Source organism: Maylandia zebra, linkage group LG18, assembly GCF_041146795.1.
Source record: "Maylandia zebra isolate NMK-2024a linkage group LG18, Mzebra_GT3a, whole genome shotgun sequence".
Lineage (NCBI taxonomy): Eukaryota > Metazoa > Chordata > Actinopteri > Cichliformes > Cichlidae > Maylandia > Maylandia zebra.
The window spans coordinates 14435131-14456053 of NC_135184.1; the positions used below are offsets into that span (position 1 = coordinate 14435131).

Genomic DNA, 20923 nt, shown 5'->3' on the forward strand with positions numbered 1-20923 from the left:
ATCTTAAACCCATATGCAGCAGTCTCCCACTTTAGGATCCAAACAAAAGGACATTTTATTTTGCAAATTTAAAGACCAACATTCACTAATTCAAGAAATTCAAGTGTGTTTGGACCTTAAAATAGCATTTAAATCTATTTTTCTACTGCCACCATCCAGGTCACATCCTCCTCAGACCAAAACAATCAATCTTATCTTTATTTGTTTAAATATGTGAACAAATGGCAAATATGAGATTTATTTATTTGATTTTGCAAAGAGCTGGCTCCAAATTAACTTCATAAGTGAACACAGATCTGCTTTATTGTGCAAAACTCCTGCTTTATATTGCACAGGTCCCTCTTTTGCTGCCAAAATACTTCATGGTAGGAAATCCATAAGAAGTATACAGCTGTCCTTGATTCAGGGTGTAAGATGTTAGCACTGAGTTTACTCTGGGCTCTGCTTTCAGGTTTTAAAAATGCAGCTTCTAAAAGGAGACATTAACCTTTTTTAGGCCAGAACTAGTGAGCTGTGAGGTGAGATGATAAATTAGTTAAACACAACAGTTTGAATCCTGCGTGAAGCTAAGCAGCATTAGTGAAATCTGTGCTTGTCTGCTGGTGTGGTTTAGAACAGAGGGGAGAGTTGCAGGAGGACTGACTTTCAATTAACATTCACATATTGTTTTTTTCCCTCCTGCAGCTTTAAGTCCTGTAAGTAGCAAAATTGGGCCTCGAAGAACAAAACTTGTGTCACATGCGACAGAAGATTAATCATTACTGTGATCTGGGGAATTTGGAGGCTAAGTCCTTGAACTCTCTGTCATATTCAAACCATTCTGAGTAATGTTTGCAGTGTAACAGGACATTATCCTAATTAGTGAGGCCACTACTGTGGGGGAATGCTGATCAAGATATTGTCGGTGACAAAGTAACATTCATATGAGCACCAGCAGAGCATCGTGCTGCCTCTTAAGTGTTGCCTCTTCCCATATAGTTAGTCCAGCTGCTGTTTCTTCCCCCTCGTGAACAATGCTTACTCAGCTTGGCGTGTAAAACAAAATGTGATTCATCAGACCAGCTTCTTTCATCGCTCAGTGATGCTCACATGCTCACTGTAGGCAGTGTGTGTAGTCAGCATGGGGACACGAGCCAGCCTTCCTTCCCCACACACATCACTGAGCCTTGGGTGTCCGTGATCCTGTCACTGCTTGACAGCTGCTGACTTCTGGAAAATGCTAACTGCTGCACACTGGGAGCACTTCCACTAAACCTGTTGTTTTGAAGATGTGACCCAGTTATAGCCATCACAAGTAGACCTTTATCAAAATCACTCAGATCTTAACTTACACTTAGTGCCATTGATTTCACTTGTCAGTGGATTTAATGTTGTGGCCAGCTGTATGAAGCAGCAGACCCCAGCAGACACTTGCTGTGCAGCTTGAATATGGAACATAAATAATGCAAAAATCATCAACTGACATCACAAGTACTGGAAGTAACACGAAACTAGGACAGGAGGAGGTTTGATGACAGAAGAACAGATTAGGCAGTCAGCGAAGTAATATTGTTGGACAGCATCCAGGAACATATGAGATCAAAGAGGAATGAAGGTCAAAAACACATGAAAGAGTTCATTTGTATTTAATCAGCCTGAGCTATATACAGCATCTTGAATGCTGATTCTCTTCCAACAGTGATATTTTGGTTCACCAGGATAACTGAGGACTAAGACTCCAAAAAGCAACTGAGTTCATTGGCTTGAGTTCTACTCCAGACAGAGGGGGGGTTATTATTATTATTATTACAAGTCAGTATAATAAACTTCAGTTCTTTTAATCAAACTGTGGAAAAGCTCACCTGTAGGGAGTGTAAAATTATTTTAACGTTGCTCAAAAAAATAAAACAATAAATAAAATAAGATATAATTTATTTACAGCAAATGTTGGAAAATTCCTTTGTTTACCAAATTAGACACAATCTATAACACAGTAGCTTAAAAAGTAGAATATATTAAATAAAGATCAACAAAAAAAATACAATGTGACCCAGCATTTATCTCAATAATAATAATAATAATAATAATAATAATAATAATAATAATAATAATAATAATAATAATAATAATAATAATAATAATAATCTAAGTCTATACTGTTGTATATTATATATTTTCTAGGTGATGGAGAAGGTCAAGAAAATATATTTGGCTAATTCGTTTGAGTTATTTTTGCTTTTATTTATTTATTTATTTATTTATTTATTTATTTTTTTATAAACAGGAGAGGGGGTGGGGAGACCTGCATACCTTTTTAAAGTAATATAAAAGATAATGTGCTGAGGAAGGCGGCACAGCCTGCCAAAACATCAGTAAACTGAGACAGCTGACAGCTAACGTATTCTGCTATGCAGTTCCTGGAGGTTCATGGGTAATGAAGTCTTTGAGCAAAATGGATTCTACCAATTTTGTGCTTTAATGTTAGCTAAAAAGTGAATTCCCTTTATTGTGAGAATTAGTAAACTTGCAGCATGTTTTATTTCTTGTTTTTGACTTATGTTATTTTATATAAATGTTAGATAAGCGTTTAAAATATCGTTAAAGTCGTTAAAACGCTAACGTCCTCCCCCCTCCGCCACTGAAGAATAGAGGGTGCCTGTTAACGTGAGTCCTCTTCTACCGTCGGATTACAGCCGAGGCGGCACGCTAAAGGACTTCTTCTTAGTCATAAAACGTCGAATTAAACCAACAGTAAGTACATTAAAGTTGTATTTTTTCACATGTGGAACATTTTTTAAAAAGTAAGATGATTGTTAACTCTGCAACTTATTCGGAAATTAAAGTTTTTTTTTTAACGCCACGTGGTCAGCTGAACTACAAGTTGGTGGTACTGTGAGAAACTTTGGCTAATGTCAGAGAGTGCAAGCAACCGGCGTAAGCCATCAGTGATATTTACGGTCGTTACTGCTACTTTGATTAGAAATGCATCACAGTTAGAGACTTCTGTTGCTCGTGAATTGTACTTTTCTTTTGGGTTCCCCCTATCCTTTTGGCACTTCTGTAGCTTTATCACAAAGGTTTTTAATATTAAATTGAATTTCAGAGGCTCTCTTGTTTCTCTGTTGCACATTAGCTTCGTATTCTAGTTAACAAGGTGAGTGTCGATGTTGAGGCTACTTTTCAACTAATACTTTAACACATGCACTGGATTTTGCATTCTGGTGACAATTAAAGTAGTTAACACTCATTTGACAGTTTGGAACTGATTTATTTATACATTTTTTTTTTCTTAAACATGTTTCTAGTATTTTTGTCAGCGACTCAATATTCACTAATTAGTTTGTCTTGTAGATCATTTCCCCCCCCTTATTTCGTGCAAAGCTCAAAGACATTAGCATTGAAAAGTTCGTGCATGTTTGTGGTTTTTGTTTGAAAAGTGAGTGCAGAGAGTACTGTCAGAACGAATTGTTTTAGATCAAACTACATCCTTCAAAATGATGGCTAACCATTGAAAATGTCTTGAAAAGGTTAAATCTGTACTTGTTTTAAGAAGATGTACCTAATAAACTGTCAAATGAGACTACAATAATCAGCCACAATATTAAAACCGGCTCTATCCAGAGCTACTTTGTCCACACAGTCTGGCAGCGGCTTCAAAGTCTTTTTAAGGTGGAGGTTCTCATGATTTAGGCTTGTTTCAACACATCCTGTAGGTGATGTGTTTAGCTTTAAGTTTGAGCCCAAGTAGAAAACCTTGGGTTTTCTATTGTTCCTCAAGCCTTTCCAGAGTAGTGTGCATTGTGCTGGGACTGTCATTGTTATTTGGCAGGGTGTCCTTGGTTGAAAAGTAAAAGTAACATCTACTTGAATGCCAAACCCAGTGTGCCAATGCACTGCAAGCAGGTGATCTGTTTAATTCATTTTTTACCTGCCAATGGTTTTAATTTTGTGGCCGATCACTGAACACCTGCTATGTGACTGCAAGTTTGTCTGTTTGTTTTGATGTCTTAGGAATGAATTCTGAGTAAACAGTGAATTATTTCAATATCCAATTTTGCAATAGGCACTGTACTTTATCCCCATCATGCCAAAGCAAAGGTGAGCTACAAACTGAGTTAAAATGACTGTTTTGTCTTAGTTAAGGCATAAACAGTGTTTTCTTGTCCTGCTGTGTCTAACGGGAGTGGCCTTTTTCTAGTTTTACAGCATATCTGTCTTTATTTTAATTTTTACACCTTAAATGATAATAAACAACTTGATTTGAAATGGACACGAGGGAAATACTGTAAGCAAAACCTAACCTGAAGTTGGGTCTGGTTTGTTTTGGCATGGCTTGTCCGGTGTGAGATGAAAGTCTATTTTGTAACCTTTCTCTGCATTATTTCATAAACATTTATTCATCAAATCTTATGTAAATAAACTATTGACTGACCAGTGAGTGTGAGTGCAGTACCACCTTCACGCTGAACTAATGGCTCTAGTTTCCACCTGTTGCTTCTTTTCTCTCCAAACAATCCAAAAAAGACAAGCAAGTAAAGAAATGGATCAGTCTTGTCAAAATCATCAGCAAAGCAGAGCCCCTCAGAACGCTGTACCTATGGGAACCTTCAGGCAGGGTAGTGTTCCCGCCCTGGAGAGGGGCATCATTAGTGGAGACAACGTCCAGTTTGGGAGGCTGCGTCGTCACACGCGTCTGTCCCAGTCGGAGAGCTCTGGGGCTGAAGAGGAATGGTTGAGCTCCTCAGTGGAGGCGAGTGGCTCGTATGGTCAAAGCCCCGTGCTGCAGGGTTTGCAGGCAGAGGCAGTGTGGTACAACCGCAATATTCACGATCAGGTTGAGAGTGGCGGACTGCTGTCGTCCTCTCCCCGGAGCCCAAACACCAGAGGATTCTTGCTCTATCACTCCAGACCCAATCAAAGTCACCTGCAGGGTCAAGGACCCTCTGTCACCACAGTGAAGGCCTCCGGTACGCCCCACCGTCAGATTGGCAAAGGCCGCAATCGCACCTCCTCTGAGACAGAGCAGGGGGGCAAAGGTAGCAGGGGACCACACCCAAGGAAGAGGGGCATCTCTGAGACGGAAAGCAAGCCCAAACGGGACAAGTATGACACCTCTGTCATGGAGTGAGATGTGACGTGTGCTTTTTGGCTCATTTAACACTTCTTTTTTTTTTTTTTTTTTTTTTTTTTCCTGTGTGTTGGCTGTTTATGCTGACTTCTACGTACGTGTGTGTGTGTGTGTGTGTGTGTGTGTGTGTGTGTGTGTGGGTGGGTTTTTTTTTTTTTTTTTTTTTTTTTTCTCCCCATACATAGACCTTCTGGTTGAACTTACGTGTGTTGAGGGCAGGTGGACATGTACTGCATATGGAACCAACGTATGTTAATATGGGGTTATTCAAAGTTTGTTCAATCCAGTAAAAATGCCACAGTTGCTTTTCCCAACCCTCTTATTTACCAGCTGCTAGTGTTACGCTTATTTTTAGATTCGGAACATTAAAAAAAACCCACCTTTCTGACCCTTGTGTGCCTGTACATATTTGTTTTCACACATGGAGTCCAGACGATGTCGGGGTGGCCAGGTTGGGACTTTCTCACATGTGACTTACAACAGGAGATAATTAGCATTAAACTTATTCTCATAATGGAAATGCTTCATTTCATTAAGACGTGTGCTGCATGGATTTGCAATGCCTGTGCTTTTCTTTTTTTTTTCCTGTTTGACTCTTCAATTGTAACTGTCAGGTGTCGACTACAAAGGAATGCCCAAGTTAGTTGTATACAGTTCTCCCCTTTCAAGGGTAATGGTATGTGTAGTCAGGGGGGGTTGTTGGCAGGCAGTGACTAGCCTTTTGTTCAGTAATCCAGACTCTGCTGATCAGGCAACTCTGTTTGTGTGAGTGTGTAGACTGATGACTGACTGCTGCAGTAATTCACGAGCTGAATGTGACAGGGGTAAATCATAGGTTTCATTTAACCATTCATTTGTTGTCATCTTACAGCTGTAGCTGAAAGCATTGGGGAGAAACTAACTGCAGTGTCAAACTTCACCTGTAGTTCCTGCTGTTGTAACCTGTAATACAGCAAAATCAATCGAACGGCTGTCAAAGTTGTTACGTTGCTTTCCGTCTCAGCAGTTTGGCTATAACGCCTAAAATTCTTGTCTCGTGGTTTGCATATAAATTATCAAACTGTTCTGTTGAATTGCTAAATCTCTCATGAATTCTTATTCTTTTTCAGTACTAACATGAGTGGACTGATCTGCCTTACCACAGAAAGCATCTGGTTTGACAAAAACCGCTACGATGAGGCAGAAAAGCGTTTCTACGAGGGAGTCAACGGACCTGCCACGCAGCAGGTACAGAAACTTCATCAATCCATTTCTTAAATGCTAAACACTTTTAGAGGGTTTTAATCTGTAGTCTTTACTCAGAGCTATTCTGCCTGACTCTCTTTTGGTTCATGCCCTCCTGTCGGTGGCAGCGCAGCTCCCTTTTAGACAGTGTCCTGTTGATTCAGGCAGTAGTTACATCATCTTCTGTCACAGCTCATGGCAGCCTGGAGCAGCTGTGTGCATGTGAGTTAAGCCTCTCGATTTAGAAGTGGCTTGTACTAGCAAGAGGGTCAGGTGGTTTGGCAGCTGTCTTATCTTCTCAGGGCTGCTGCAGCAGTTCTTGGAGTTTCTATATAATGCTGGGAAAACAATGAAAAGAACCACATGCAGATAGTCTTGATTTTATGTGCAGAGTTATTTATAGATCTCTACAACTGATGTTGCTTGAGGGCTCCACAGGTAGACATGTCAGTGCATTTTATTGAATCAGGTTGGAAAAAGTTTAAATGAAAGGTCACGTCTCAGGACACAAGTGTGTGGGGGATTACATCGGCAGCATGAGCTGCTGGTTAGGCCATCGTGCCAGGCTCATGTACCCTCAGGTCTGCTCCCAGAGTCTGTAACTTTTGTATTGCTACATCAAATGCAAATAAGACAAGTTTTGTGTGTGTGGGGTTTTTTTTGTTTTTGTTTTTTGGGTGGGAGGGTGTAAGGGTTGCCTCTATTTTACAGAAGGAAAAGGGAGGGGGGGGGAAGCCTTTATTAAACCAGTCGCCCCACTTTTGTCAGTCCTGCACACTGCTTTGTCTTTGACTGCTTCTACTTCATTAGCTCTTTTCCCACACGTGCCTGCGGGTTAGGTGAGATGATGCCATCATGCAGGACATTGCTAAATCCACTAGGAAAATGTAGAGTGAGTACCACATTGTGCATGAACTGCAGATGTTCACCGTGTCATAATGTGGAATTGAAGTGTAAATGGCAACATTTTGTGCAGTCCATATTGAGCATTCACATGCCGTGTAGTACCAGTTTTTGTTTTATAATAATCATAATCATCATCAGTGGTTTTTAATGTTTTGCTAGCAGTATACGTTGGTGTCGTTTCAAAAACGGGTCTTGCACGTAATTGTTGTAATTGTTCCTCCTCTCCTTTATTAATACGAGATTCCTTCTTAAAAATCTAATGTTAGTGATCAAGATTAAAATGAACTATTTTGGTTATCACCAGGCTACAGTTGTTACTTACAAATATGGTAACTTCTTTCACTGTAATACAAAGATTGTTTGTTTGAGGACCAGTAATGGAAAAATGACACAGACTTTAGTTTCAGTGGGGGGGAAAGGACAAGACTATTTCTTTGGTTTAAGGTGAGGTTTATAAGAACTTATTTTCATGGGGGGAGCAAGGAGGACAACCTGTAGTTGGTCCGCTTTTATTCTTTCGTGCATGTAAATATGAGCACCAGTTGACAGTAGTATCCCAATAAATTGTAAAATATTGATCTCTTTGTACCTACATCTTCTACTTTTCCTGTTGTTTTCATGTTTCCCCCCTCATTTACCCTTTACATCACCGGGTGCTGGTGATAACTGGCGTGCAGCAGGCCAAAGGTCGCCAGCAGAAACGGCGGCACAGAAACGTAAGTCGGTCGCACAGCTTTGCTGCTCAGGCAATGCTGGAAATGCTGCATGAATGAGACAGCAATGCTGGCTGCGTCTGCTGCTGCCTGACCTGGAGTGTGTTATTCATCACGACATCATGGTATCTCATCCTGTTCCACCACCTCTCGCCATCCAGCTTCCTTTTCTATGTCTGTCAATATAATTGATTTAGACTGCTTCTAATAAAGCTGATTTCATTTATTCTAGACATTGTGTTATGATTATAGTTGTGATTATCAGTTTTGATCAAACTGCTAATGATTCTTGGAAGCAAACTGTTTTCTGAGAGTTCGAGTTGGATAAGGTCAGTATCAGCCTCCCAGCTTTGTTAAAGACTGGAAGCAGAAGGTTAAAAAGGCAGATGACAATTTAAAGGAAAAGAGAGCTTTCATTATACTGTCAGTCACCATAAACTTGTTTTGGGATTTTTTTCTTTTTTTTTCTTTATTTTGTTTTGTTTTTGTTTGTTTTTTGGCGAGTGTTGTATTTCTGTTCCCCATTTTAAAGCAGTTTGCTTTCAATCTCTTTGTTAACAGGCTGGAGGCTAATGATGAATTACTATCAATCTGACTCGGAAAGAAGCAATCTTGTTCTGCTTCAAAATTCATTGGAGATGGAGTTGATTTCTAATCAGCGTTTTGTGTTTAAATCTTTTTTTTTTTTTTTTTTTTTTTTTTTTTTTTTTTTTAACCCCTGCATGTTTTTTGGTTTTGCTTGCTTTTTCACATCAGCCTTGGGTTTGTTCTTGACCTGTGCGTTAATGCATTTGTTGCTGTGTTTGCTGTCCTGCAGTGTGACTCTTGGTGTTAATTTGTGGTGTTCTTCCCGCAGTCATCCTCACATGCAGGAGACCAGGAGCTGGTTTCACGCATGAAGAGCCTGGAGCTGGAGAACCAGACCCTGCACAAAGGTTTGTGCTTAAACTATAATACACATGTTCAAGATTTTATCGAAATAAAACATGACATTATAAAAGAGCTGCTCGTAGTAAAATATTGCAGGGCGGCAGTCAGACGTGTTGCACAGTTTCAAGATGAGGTTTTTTGGTGTTCCTTCAGTTAGGTTTGCAGCTTATCTGTCAGGACAGTGAGCCTTGATACATCAGTGCGCCAAGCTGCTGCACCCAGATGTTTGCCTGTACACAAGTGTGCACATTGCTACGACGCAGACCACAACAGTTGTAGTTTGTCTGTTTATTGCAGTGATGTTAATGAGCAGATTGATCAGGACACAAAGTCAAAAGTTTAATTCCATGAAATTAAAACTAATTTCTTTTAAAGAAACTTTTTTTTTTTTTTTTTTTTTTTTTTTTTAAACAAACAAACCCCGTGGTTGAGCAGATTCTCAGTTTGTAGCTTTCATGATCAAAATCGGCCAAAACCAGTATCAGGTTGACCTTAAAGGTGTCTGGAATCTGAATCACCCAAAAAAAAAACTGTTTAGTGCAAATCTATTTAAAGGGTTTACTTAATCATCTTGACAGGTTCAGTCTTTTCTTACATGCATACATCTGTCTGCAGGGTGTACACACCCATGATGAATGGTGGTAAACAATCAATTTGGCTATTACTGTTACAAAAATGTAGGAAACTGTGGAGAAGTTCAAAGCAAAATGTGGAGAGGCTGATGAGGGATCGTAAACCAGCACAAACAGATTTGAATGTGTCAAAGTCAACCCTGATAACCTATACATACCAGCTTGAGATGTACCCTTATTTGTAAGCTCGTTTTTGCTGCCCCCAAGTGGCAAATGCATGTATTTGACTTTGACTTTGTGTTTGCTTGTGTAGTGGTGGTTGAGATGAGGGCAACCCTGCAGAAGCTAGAGTCCAGAGTGGCTGTGCTGGAGAAGAGCCCAACACCAGCAGCCATCCCTGCTGCAAAGGTAGATGCTGTGGGATGTTCATAGCTTCTAAAACAGACGTCTTTCGGGGGGTCCTACAAATCTTCTCTGTACTTGAATTCAAGTTTTGATGTTAATCAAAAGGGAAACGTGTACACTGGCAGATCACACTTTTGGTTTTGATTTGAAGTCATTTCTTTAATCTTCTGTCGTGTGTGTGTGTCCTTGTCCTTTGTATTTTTATTCAAATATCTTGTACCTGCGCCCCTTCCTTATTTCATATAATCAATTGAAGTTCCTTTCCTTCATGCCTTTCACTGTGATGTTTTGAGTCACGCACTAGAAAGACTATTTGTAAAATACACCATCTATTCCCTTTTTTCCATCTGCATTGTCCAGGTTGCTCCAGTCAAACAGGAAAAAGTGATAAATGGTGACGATGATGACATAGACTTGTTTGGCAGCGACGAGGAAGATGAGGAGGCAGAACGTATAAAGCAGGAGCGCTTGGAGGCCTACGCAGCCAAGAAGGCAAAGAAACCAGCTCTCATTGCTAAGTCATCCATCCTGCTGGATGTCAAACCTGTAAGTATCTATTAGGGGTGCAACGATATTCGTATCGATATTGAACCGTTCGATACCGTGCTTTCGGTTCGGTACGCATATGTATCGAACAATACAACATTTGTAATTTTATCAACTTTCCTTCCGACGATGCTGTCTGTGTTGAGCGCTCAGTGAATCTGCGTTCGACTACTCCGCCTAGGCTGCACTGTCGAGCGCAGATCCACTGAGCGCTCAACACAGACAGCATAGTCAGAAGGAAGAGCGCAGGGCAAGCTAGCAAGACACATGGACCTCCCCCACCCTCATTCAGATCTGGCGTTTGGAATTATTTTGGTTTTCATGTGACGTATGACCCTGAAGGTAAGCGAGTCATGGACTAAAGTAAAACAGTATGTTGGATGTGCCATGCAATGCTCAATTACATGGGTGGGAACTAGTGTGTTAGCGCAGTTAGCTCGTTAACGTGTTGGCCGTCTAGCCCCATGCACGGGGCGATCAGCGGTAGCTCGTTAACGGAGATTTGCCGCGTTGTGGCGTTAAGGTCATTTCAACGAGATTAACCTGAAAGCACTAGTGGGAACACAACGAATATGACTGCACATTTACGCCGACATCATCCTAGTGCAAAGACAAAAACAACAAGCATGCTACTAACTTTAGCCGAGTCATTTAGACAGCTGTTAGCACATGATTCTCCTTATGCTGCTGAGAATATAGCCCAGAAGAAGCGGATAGTATAGCTTTTATTTTGGAAAGAGACATTTCTCTGTAATAAACTCTCTTTTCCAAAGATGAGTGATTCCTCAATCAGATACAGGGCTTGCAATATCGCTAGCCCGACGTCCTGGAGCTAGCGATTTTTTTTTTTTTTTTTTTTTTTTTTTTTTTTTTTTTTTTTTTTTTTTTTTCAGTCGGGCTACCAAAATCTATCTCTGCCCTGCCCGTCGGGCTATTGTAGGAAAAATATATGTCAATGCTTTTGCATTCTTTCAGAAATGTAGCTGGGTAATTATGTCATTGGCATCGGTGAGCCACTGTCAATATGTGACATATTGAAATCGCGTTTGAATTTGCGCTTGTTTTTTTGCTTTCACTTTGCAATCGTGCGAACTGTGCATAGAGAGCGACAGCACTGATCTGTGAGTGATGATAATTTGTGCACCAATTCCTCTGACATCGTCTTATTAATCGTTAGCTTACTATGCAAACATGACAAGTGAAATCTCCCGCAGCAAGCTTAAACATGTGAGAGGTTGATCGCGCAGAGAATCGCTGAGCTTATGTGAGTGCGTCTGTAAAAGCAGCAGGATTTATATTTGACTACGATGACCTGGATGACTGAGAACCTTCACAGACAGATATATATTTTAGTTCTGCTGAGCCAAATAAGACAGGTCAGGGTGAAGAAGTGACAGCCAAAGAAAAGCTTACCACAAAACGGAGAAGTTATGACAAATCAGACTATAAGGCAAAAAGAAAGTGCAGCTTTATGGTTTCATGGACAAAATAATTTCTGTGGCTGTAATATGACGAGCTAAATAACCAGGGCTGCACATAAGTGGTCCGCAGGTGCGCATTCGCTGTCAAGGGTTAGGGTTAAATTTAAAAACTGTACTTTTGAGTTAAAATATATGTTTATAATTTTAATAAATGACAAATTAAAAAGGCATGAACATTTTTTTTGTATCGAAAAAATATCGAACCGTGACACCAAAGTATCGAACCGAACCGTGAATTTTGTGTATCGTTGCACCCCTACTATCTATCGAACCATAAAAGATTTTCACATGTGCAAGTTTTTCTTTAAAATTTTAATTTGATACATTTTATTCGTGGTTAAGGGTTTTGGGGGTTTTTTTGTTTTGTTTTTTTTCTGGTAAATCCTGAAAAACTGACTAGTCTGTAATAGTAATGATTGTTGAAGAGGAAAAAATTTTTTAAAAACTTTTAAGCGATACATTTTAACTGTAATGTGAGCTGTGTCATTGAACCCGATTGGTATTTGTGTCTCTCCCCTTCTTGTGTGTGTTTAGTGGGACGATGAGACGGATATGGCTAAGCTGGAGGAGTGTGTGCGCTCGGTGCAGATGGACGGGCTCCTGTGGGGAGCTTCCAAGCTGGTGCCAGTCGGCTATGGCATCAAGAAGCTGCAGATCAGCTGTGTGGTTGAGGACGATAAAGTTGGCACAGACATCCTGGAAGAGGAGATCACCAAGTTTGAGGACTATGTAAGTAACAATCACAGAGGTGTAAACAGTTTGTGGTGTTGAGCCATGTTTTAACTTACATTTATGCAACAGTTGTCACAATGCAGCTGGACGAGAGTTTTACATGCCAGTGTTCAGATTAGAAATGGTTCCCTCCTTTCACCAGACAAATATTGTTTCTCCAAAAATGCTTACATCCTTTGTAATAAGATTATCTATATATAGATAGGTTTGTTTTTGTTTATTAAAGAGGTGGTTTCCTCCTCTTTATGGACTCCTAACTCTCCATTCATGAATCTAGTCGTTATCTTTTATTCTGCTCTGAGATATGAATCGAAAATTCATTTTACTTTTTAATCATTGGTGCAAGAAATCATATATTGCAGTAAACATTTAGTGAAGACTTCTCACTCACTCATCACAAAAAGCATCTTTTACCAGTTTTGTAAGTTAATCAGTAAAACAACTTTATTTAAATAATGGCTTTCATTACATTAAATCTTAATAGCATAAATATGTTGCAATAACTGACTTTGCATTCAATTCTTTCTTCCTCTGTAGATCCAGAGTGTCGATGTTGCTGCCTTCAATAAGATCTAAGCTCCTCCAGCCCTTCACCTGCTCCACCAAAGTGTTGTTGCTGCTGCGGGTGTGTGGTTAATAAAAAGAAAAGCAAATCTTTGAGCACAAACATCTGCCTCAGTTTCCTCATTCTCACTGAAATGAATTATTCTGCCTGTCTTCACATGTTAAATTGAGCACAGCTTCAAAGTGGAGCCCAGCCCCACCCAGAATCCAGGGTATAGAGGCTGCGTGAATGTGATCTTCTCTTTGTGAAGCAGAACCATTGCATCAGAAACATTAAAGAAGGATAAAGTCCCACCTCTGAAATCTAGATACACTCCTATTCTGCAAGCACACTGGGCACTGAGAGTCATGCTCTCCTTATTGTGCTGAAATGAGCAGGCTGTGGGTGAGCAGTCCAGGCTCCACGATTTAGAGTTGTGCCCCAGCTTGCACTCGCTCCCTCCTCCGGCCCGGCTCATGTTCTTGTAGCACACGCCGACGGAAACCCCTCCGTTTCCGGTCCACTCGATCTCCCAGTAGCAGCGTCCAGCCATCCCGGCCTTACACAGCACCTGTGCCCAGCTGGTGAAGCGGTCTGGGTGGTCCGCGTAGGGCTGCGGGTCGGCGCGTGTGGTCACGGCTCGTTGCCCGTCAGAGAAGCACAAGTAAGAGTTGGCAGTGTTCGGGTCCAGGATTATATCGTTGTAATCTGGACAGAAGATGAGCGTGTGCTACAGATGACTGTATTTGATGGTGGTATGATTTGTAAATGATCGTACTCACATTGAAGAAAATCAGCTCTCGTCTTTGGTTCTGAGTTGTAGGGTATGTCAGCGTCTTTAACTGTTAGATTTAGAGGATAAAGGGTTAAATTAAATTTAAGTGACAGTTTTCTAAGTTGTTTTTGTGTGTGAGGTTTAGTAAATCTCACCTTTAGACTTTTCAGAGTTGTTCTTACTGCTGCTTTCTTTCAGTAAAGTGACTGAAAATGTAAATTAGAAAATAAAGGTGTTGGGGTTTCTTTGTAAATCGTGTGTGTTGCAATGAGAAGTGAAGTAAAGGGTACATTTACGTCACTACTTACCCTTTTCAGATATTTTGGAGAATTCTTTTTGAAGTGTATCATCCAGATTGTCCTTCAGGTTAACCAGCGCCCCTTTCGTGGTTTTATACATCAAATAATGAAGCGCATCAGTGCTGGGCATCTCCACGGGCTTTGTAGGGAAGTGAAGAGACTTGCACTTCTGCAAAAACATTCAACACAACAGCATTTGAATTAGGGCTGTTGGATATAACAATATATATCGGATGACCACAACTGTTTACGGCAATATTTTTTTTTTTTCATCGTTTTGACGGTCACTGTAGTGGCTATATTAATTTCTTAAAGTTCTCTCTTATATTTAATATAACCACACTGTGGACGGACAAGCGCCTGTTTTTATGCATTAGCAACAATGATGGTAACACTATCGTGTGTCCGCTTGTTTATTTTCCATATAAACCTTTCACAATAAAGCTCAGGATCCTGTTGAGACTTTTCAAAATAAACTGAATCACGTGAAAGAGCAGATTATTTACGGATGAGAAGTAAAAAAAGATCCGCCATGTGCTAAAAAATAAACCTTAGAGTCAATCGTTAGAACAGGCTTTTCCCCGCAGCGCGCCGTGTAATAAATACTCAAAGAAAACGGCCGTTACAACTTATGTCTAAAAATGTATCGTTCAGAGGTGGGACCAAGTCATTGTTTTGCAAGTCTCAAGTAAGTCTCAAGTCTTTATCCTCAAGTCTCAAGTCAAGTCTCAAGTAATGTCAGGCAAGTCAGAGTCGAGTCTCAAGTCACTGGTGTAAAAGTCCGAGTCAAGTCACAAGTCTGAAACTTTGAATTTCAAGTCCTTTCAAGTCTTTAAAAAAAAAACGAAAAAAGAATGTTGCAGTTATGCTAAATGTAAATATTAGACCATGTAATTTTAAAATCTGTGTTTTTCTCAACACATGACAAAATAGTGAACTTAGAAAATATACACAAATTGTGAAATTGCACCTCTTTAAAATGCAGCTCAATTAAACCTAGCTCCAAGAATAATTTTCACCGACAGTTCTGAGATAAGCTGCATGTTATTCTTGGATGCGCTTGTAGGACCAGCTTTAAAATCGCATGACAAAAATATCATACACATTAAAAAAAACTGCATCACCAACGTAGCCTGGACAACATTTGCTAGTTAGATGAAGTCAGCTATCTCATCTTAGCATATTTATATGCATATTTATAATCATACGGTTCTTGGAGTGAGCGCATACACTCATGAAGTTTAGTAACTTCAGGTCACTGCAACAAGCCCAGGTACAGTTTACCGCCGGATGGGTGCAGGACCTTGAAATGCACCGTGTAGAACGAAAGACCATCGTACGTATCATAAGTTTACCAGTCAGAATCAGAATGGGTTTATTGCCAGATGTTGAGGTTTACAACATTAGGAAATTGCTGCGGTGCTTCAGTGCAGACAATAAGAATTAAAGTGCTATGTAGAAAGAAAGATATGTGCATGAGATATACATGAGATATATACATGAGAATAAGAATTCTGAGTGCTACGTAGAAAGATATATACATGAGTGCAGGTGGTGATCAGTGCCAAACATGAAATGATGCAGTGACACAGCGTAGGGTCATGTGTTAGTGGCGGGGACAAACATGTGGTTATTGTTCATGTGTCCAACAGCAGAGGGGAAGAAACTGTTCTTATGGCGAGAGGTTCTGGTGCGAATGGACCGGAGCCTCCTGCCTGAGGGGAGCAGGTCAAACAGACTGTGTCCAGGGTGAGAAGGGTCAGCTGAGATCCGGGCTGCACGCCGCAGTGTCCTGGAGGTGTACAGGTCCTGCAGAGATGGGAGTCTGCAGCCAATCACCTTCTCAGCAGAGCGCACAACACGCTGCAGTCTCTGTTTGTCCCTGATAGTGGCTCCAGCGTACCACACGGTGATGGAGGAGGTGAGGATGGACTCGATGATTGCAGTGTAGAATTGCATCATCGTCCGTGTTGGCAGGTTGAATTTCTTCAGCTGCCTCAGGAAGTACATCCTCTGCTGGGTGGATGTACTTCCGTACTTCCATCTTTCTTGATGACGGAGGTGATGGTGGGCTCCCACTTCAGGTCCTGGGTGATGGTGGTACCCAGGAAGCGGAATGAGTCCACAGAGGTGATGGGGGTGTCAGTCAGGATGATGGGGGGGAGTGGGGCTGTGTGCTTCCTGAAGTCCACAATAATCTCCACTGTCTTCTGGGCATTCAGCACCAGGTTGTTGTGGCTGCACCAAGACACCAGACGTTCAACCTCCCTCCTGTAGGCAGACTCGTCCCCGTCCGAGATGAGCCCAATGACGGTGGTGTCATCTGCGAACTTGATTAGCTTGACAGACTGGTGGGTGGAGGTGCAGCAGTTGGTGTACAGGGAGAAGAGCAGAGGAGAAAGAACACAGCCCTGAGGGGAGCCGGTGCTGATGGTCCGGGAGTCCGAGACATTCTTTCCCAGCCTCACGTGCTGCTTCCTGTCCGTCAGGAAGTCAGTGATCCACCGGCAGATGGGATCAGGCACATTCATCTGGGAAAGTCTCACAAATTGTCGTCATAAATACACATTCGTTAACCGTTTATTAATAGGACCTTTGAGCTCAACGGTAATTAATTAGCAGTGGAAATAATTTCTGGTAGCATCACAGAAATGTAGCAGTGACAATAATACTGTATGCTGTAATCGTACTGGGCAATTAGTGATACAAAAAACGTGTTTTATCCTGTGAATAAAAGTATGTTTTTGTCAATGTACCATAATAACAGAAGCGAAACACAATATTGTGTCAGGACAATTCACTATTTATGCACAATAAACAAAGGAGCATAGCGCGACAATTTCTGTTCAGCGCCAGACTTGCTTGTAACCTATATCACCAATTATGTTAAGAAAAATGACGTATTAACTACAACAGCAGACTGACGTTTGTGTAAATGCTTGGAGCAGACTAACCTGTGAGCTGGAGGGTTCTGGGACGTTATATTTGGTCTTTGAATGGCTGCAATCCAGTCGCGTCTTTGTTACTTCGGAAACATGGCTCGAACAATTTCTCTTCAACGACGTAATCCGATAACAACCGATCTCTTTACTCGTCGGCTTCCCGTGGCTGTCATGCGACCGGCTATTGCAGTTAATAATACAACGGCTTCTTGACATTTTTGTGTTTCTTTTTATCGCTGTATAACTGATTTTAATTGAAAGCCTGCGTGCACTAGTACCTCTTGCCACGAGTTCCCAGAATCCTTTGCGGTTCTATCCGTGAATGACGTCACATTTTCAATCTCTATATAATATGCAAGTTAAATTTTATATTTGGGGTAAAATATCAAGTCTTTTCAAGTAAACCGGTTCAAGTCCAATTCAAGTCCCAAGTCATTGGTGTAAAAGTCCAAGTCAAGTCACAAGTCTTAGAACATTTTTTCAAGTCAAGTCTAAAGTCATAAAATTAATGACTCGAGTCTGACTCGAGTCCAAGTCATGTGACTCGAGTCCACACCTCTGGTATCGTTTCATGCATCTGTTAAAACACTCGACTCCAGGTACATCACGCGCAGCTGGAAACACTTCCCGAGCTGCCCGAGATTCACAGAATTTACAGAAAATGTTACATTTTTGTGATTTAAATCGTCATCGGACGATAGAATTCTTATATCGGGATATGAGATTTTGGTCATATCGCACAGCCCTAATTTGAATACAAATGCAGCAGGTGTAAATAAACCAGGAAGGCTCGCAGAACAGTTGTGGTGAATCGCTTACAGCCCAGACCATAATTAAAGAGCAAGTTTTATTTATTTATTTTTAATTTAATAAAAAGGATTAAAAGGAGACAAAACATTTAAATATATTATCGTGCTGAATACTTTGGATGTGTTTGATAAATAGGCCATTTGGCTGCAGTTCAAACATTACTCAGGTTAACATGGATCCAAATAGGGGAAAGCAGGGTCATAAGACGACAAGCATAAGTCGGCAGGTTTGACCTTTTCCATAGTTCTGCATCAGTAAACATACAGGAGTCTTTCTGGGAAGGGACCTTACAAAGTGCCTTTGCCAAATGATGTGTGACTGAAGTTCACTGCAACTCTGCAACTTCTGAATTTTAAAGTTTGTAATTTGAGTTTTCACTTCAGTTTTTCTCATGCTAAGTTTCAGATTTGTCCTTGATTCTGGAGATCCTGGAAACACTTCAACAGACGCTGAGTGTTAGTAGCTAAAGCTGATAGCACACGTGTCATTTGGATTATTTATCATCCTCAGTTAAATCTCACTTCATAAGTAAATATAGAAATTACAGTGTACTTACTTTTAGATGTGATTAATTTCAGTAATTTTTAAGAGGAACAGTGAAAGTAAATTATCTAGACGTTAGTAAAATGGGAAATAACCTCACTGTCTTCTGCCTGATTAGGATTTCCCTCACCATCCAAAGCCAAAAGAGGTAAGTGAACACTAAACTGAGCAGATTGTGTATTTATAAAACCCCTTTCAGGGCCCCAAATCAGCAAAGTATATCAAAAAGCTTTGAACGTTTCCCTTATAAGAGAGACTTGTGGTTAGATTAAAAACAAAAGTCAATCTTTCCCACATTTTTAGTTCAAACTTCAGTTTCACACCTGAAGAAAGTGGATGTGGTCTTCAGTGTGAGAGAACTTCTCCAGCTCAGCGCCGGTCCTCTTGAGCTCGGCCATCTCCTTCTGTATCTTCTCCAGCTCCTCCTCAGCCTGACTGACGGCTGCTTTGCCCTGGACTCTGATCAGCTCCTTCACCTCGCTGTTCTGTTTCTCAATGGATCGGATCAGCTTGGAGAAAATCCTCTCACTCTCCTCCTGTGCAGCCTCCGTGGAGTGCTGTGGAAGATAAAAGTTTCCTCTTTTGGTCCCCTGGATTCACTGGAACTGCACTTTTGACAAAGACACATTTTAAAGCTCCTGGAGAGGAAATGCACTCACCTTGATGTATCTGATTACGTATCGTAGTTCCTTCTCACTCTCCTTCAGTTTCTGCACAGACTTCAAAGAGGTCTCCTGGAGTTTTTTCTAAGAGAATACAAAAGATGAATATCAATCACATGGAGCAGTCCCCTGTGCCGCTTAGGCGAATAATTTTTCGCGGCTGCATTTCACGGTGGAAAGTTTTGATTTCAAAAATCAAAGGATGGCAGTACAGTAGGAGGCCTTTGGTCTTCCAGCCAAGATACAGCAGCAGGACCAAAGCACACGTTACTCTGCTTGTGTTCAATATTTTCAATGCTGAGTTTTCTTCATTTGTATATAATGGCTATCACTGTGACTTTGTAGCCTTTTCCAGAGTGACACATATCAGTGACTTTGTTCTCATCTTTTCTTGTGTTGCTTTAAAGACAATCTTAGTCTACTTCATATGTTTTAAGTGATTCCTTGATTCAACAGGTCTGGCAGCAAAACTCAGCTTTCCAAAAATGTCGATTAAGAGTTTTTTGAGCTTACATCATAGACTGTACACATGACCTTATCTGGGAAAAAAGGAAAATATTCAACAAGCAGCCTAACAGGTAACAGCCTCTAATTGGTCGGTTTTTCTTTCTTTCTCATTCCTCATCTGGCTCTCTCTGGCTTTAACACTTACCTCTACAGACTGAGGAGTACTATCCCTAAGTACTGATTTGATATGTAAATCTTGACAAGTTTCCCCTTAAAATCCAAATTTGTGCTGCCAGTAAAAGCTCTCCGTCTAAATAAAGGTCTTAGAAAGCCAATAGAAGGTCAAGTGCACATTTTGAATTTCAAATCCACTCAGAAAAGATTGCAAAAAAAAGAAAAATGCTCAAACCCACCTGCTGTTTTGCCCTCTCGTCCACCACGGAGACAGTTTCATGGCCCTTATGGCTCTCTTTAACACACTGCGAGCACACACAGTGCTGGTCATTGTGACAGTACAGCCTCAGTAACTTATCGTGCTGTGGGCACAGCTTCTCTTTCAGCTGATCCGAAGGTGGGATCAGCTTATGTCCCTTTCCACGAAAGCGTTCTTCGTGGGCTTTCAGGTGAGAGGCGCAGTACGACCCTACGCACATAAGGCATGACTTCACGGCTTTGCTTTTTCTCACCGTACATGAAGTGCATTTCACCTCCTCTGGTTTGCTGGATTGTTGACTTTCGGCCTGAAATCCAGTTTTCTGAAGCTTTTCCACCAGTTCACCCAGAACAGTGTTCCTGCTCAGGAGAGGTCTCGGGTTGAACACCTGCCTGCACTGAGGACAGCTCCACTGACCTTTCTGCTTCGCCCTGTTCCAGTAGTCTTCAATGCACTCCAGGCAGTAGCTGTGTCCACAGGGGACCGTCACTGGGTCTCTTAACACCTCCAGGCACACTGAACAGCAGAACTGGTCCTGCTCAACAGAAATCGTTGTGGCTGCCATTTCCTGCACTCTCGACTGAAACTAGAACAGGCAAAGATGGGCGTAGTTCACAGGTGTGCTGACAGCAGCTTCTCATGTTTCACCTGCTGCAACCTGAAGCCTCCAATCACAGCCAGCAAAGAAGCAAATGGGCCGTCCCAGAGAGCCTGTGCAAAGACCAGCCTGACAAAGAAAACGCCTCCAGGTCCCACATCAGGGAAGCTCCTGTGAGATCACATTTAAATACAATCTGATATGAGGCTGTACTGGAAAATAGCATTGTTTTCGTGCCTGGAGCCAGCGTTTTG

At 41.2% G+C, this 20923-nt stretch overlaps 2 protein-coding genes across 6 annotated transcripts; one reads left to right on the forward strand and one right to left on the reverse strand.

Annotated features, from left to right (window-relative positions):
* The first annotated feature begins 2617 nt into the window (after window positions 1–2617).
* On the forward strand, window positions 2618–13283 carry eef1da (eukaryotic translation elongation factor 1 delta a (guanine nucleotide exchange protein)). Of its 5 annotated transcripts, XM_076876766.1 has the most exons (10): window positions 2665–2730; window positions 3113–3133; window positions 4504–5082; window positions 6217–6334; window positions 7915–7953; window positions 8807–8885; window positions 9766–9860; window positions 10218–10403; window positions 12419–12613; window positions 13154–13283. In XM_076876766.1, the coding sequence occupies exons 3-10, from the start codon at window positions 4520–4522 to the stop codon at window positions 13190–13192; spliced, it is 1314 nt and encodes a 437-aa protein (XP_076732881.1). In that variant the 5' UTR covers window positions 2665–2730; window positions 3113–3133; window positions 4504–4519; the 3' UTR covers window positions 13193–13283. The 5 variants fall into 5 exon arrangements, with proteins under 5 accessions (XP_076732882.1, XP_076732881.1, XP_076732880.1 ...); XM_076876765.1 differs by lacking the exons at window positions 2665–2730; window positions 3113–3133 and adding an exon at window positions 4049–4077; XM_004542905.5 differs by lacking the exons at window positions 2665–2730; window positions 3113–3133 and adding an exon at window positions 4049–4077 and having other exon boundaries at window positions 7918–7953.
* On the reverse strand, window positions 13034–20890 carry LOC101467535 (E3 ubiquitin/ISG15 ligase TRIM25). Its single transcript, XM_004542909.6, has 7 exons — window positions 20052–20890; window positions 19189–19275; window positions 18853–19086; window positions 14244–14403; window positions 14091–14141; window positions 13943–14002; window positions 13034–13868 (listed from the first exon to the last, which is right to left on the reverse strand). The coding sequence occupies exons 1-7, from the start codon at window positions 20634–20636 to the stop codon at window positions 13342–13344; spliced, it is 1704 nt and encodes a 567-aa protein (XP_004542966.2). The 5' UTR covers window positions 20637–20890; the 3' UTR covers window positions 13034–13341.
* Window positions 20891–20923: the final 33 nt, after the last annotated feature.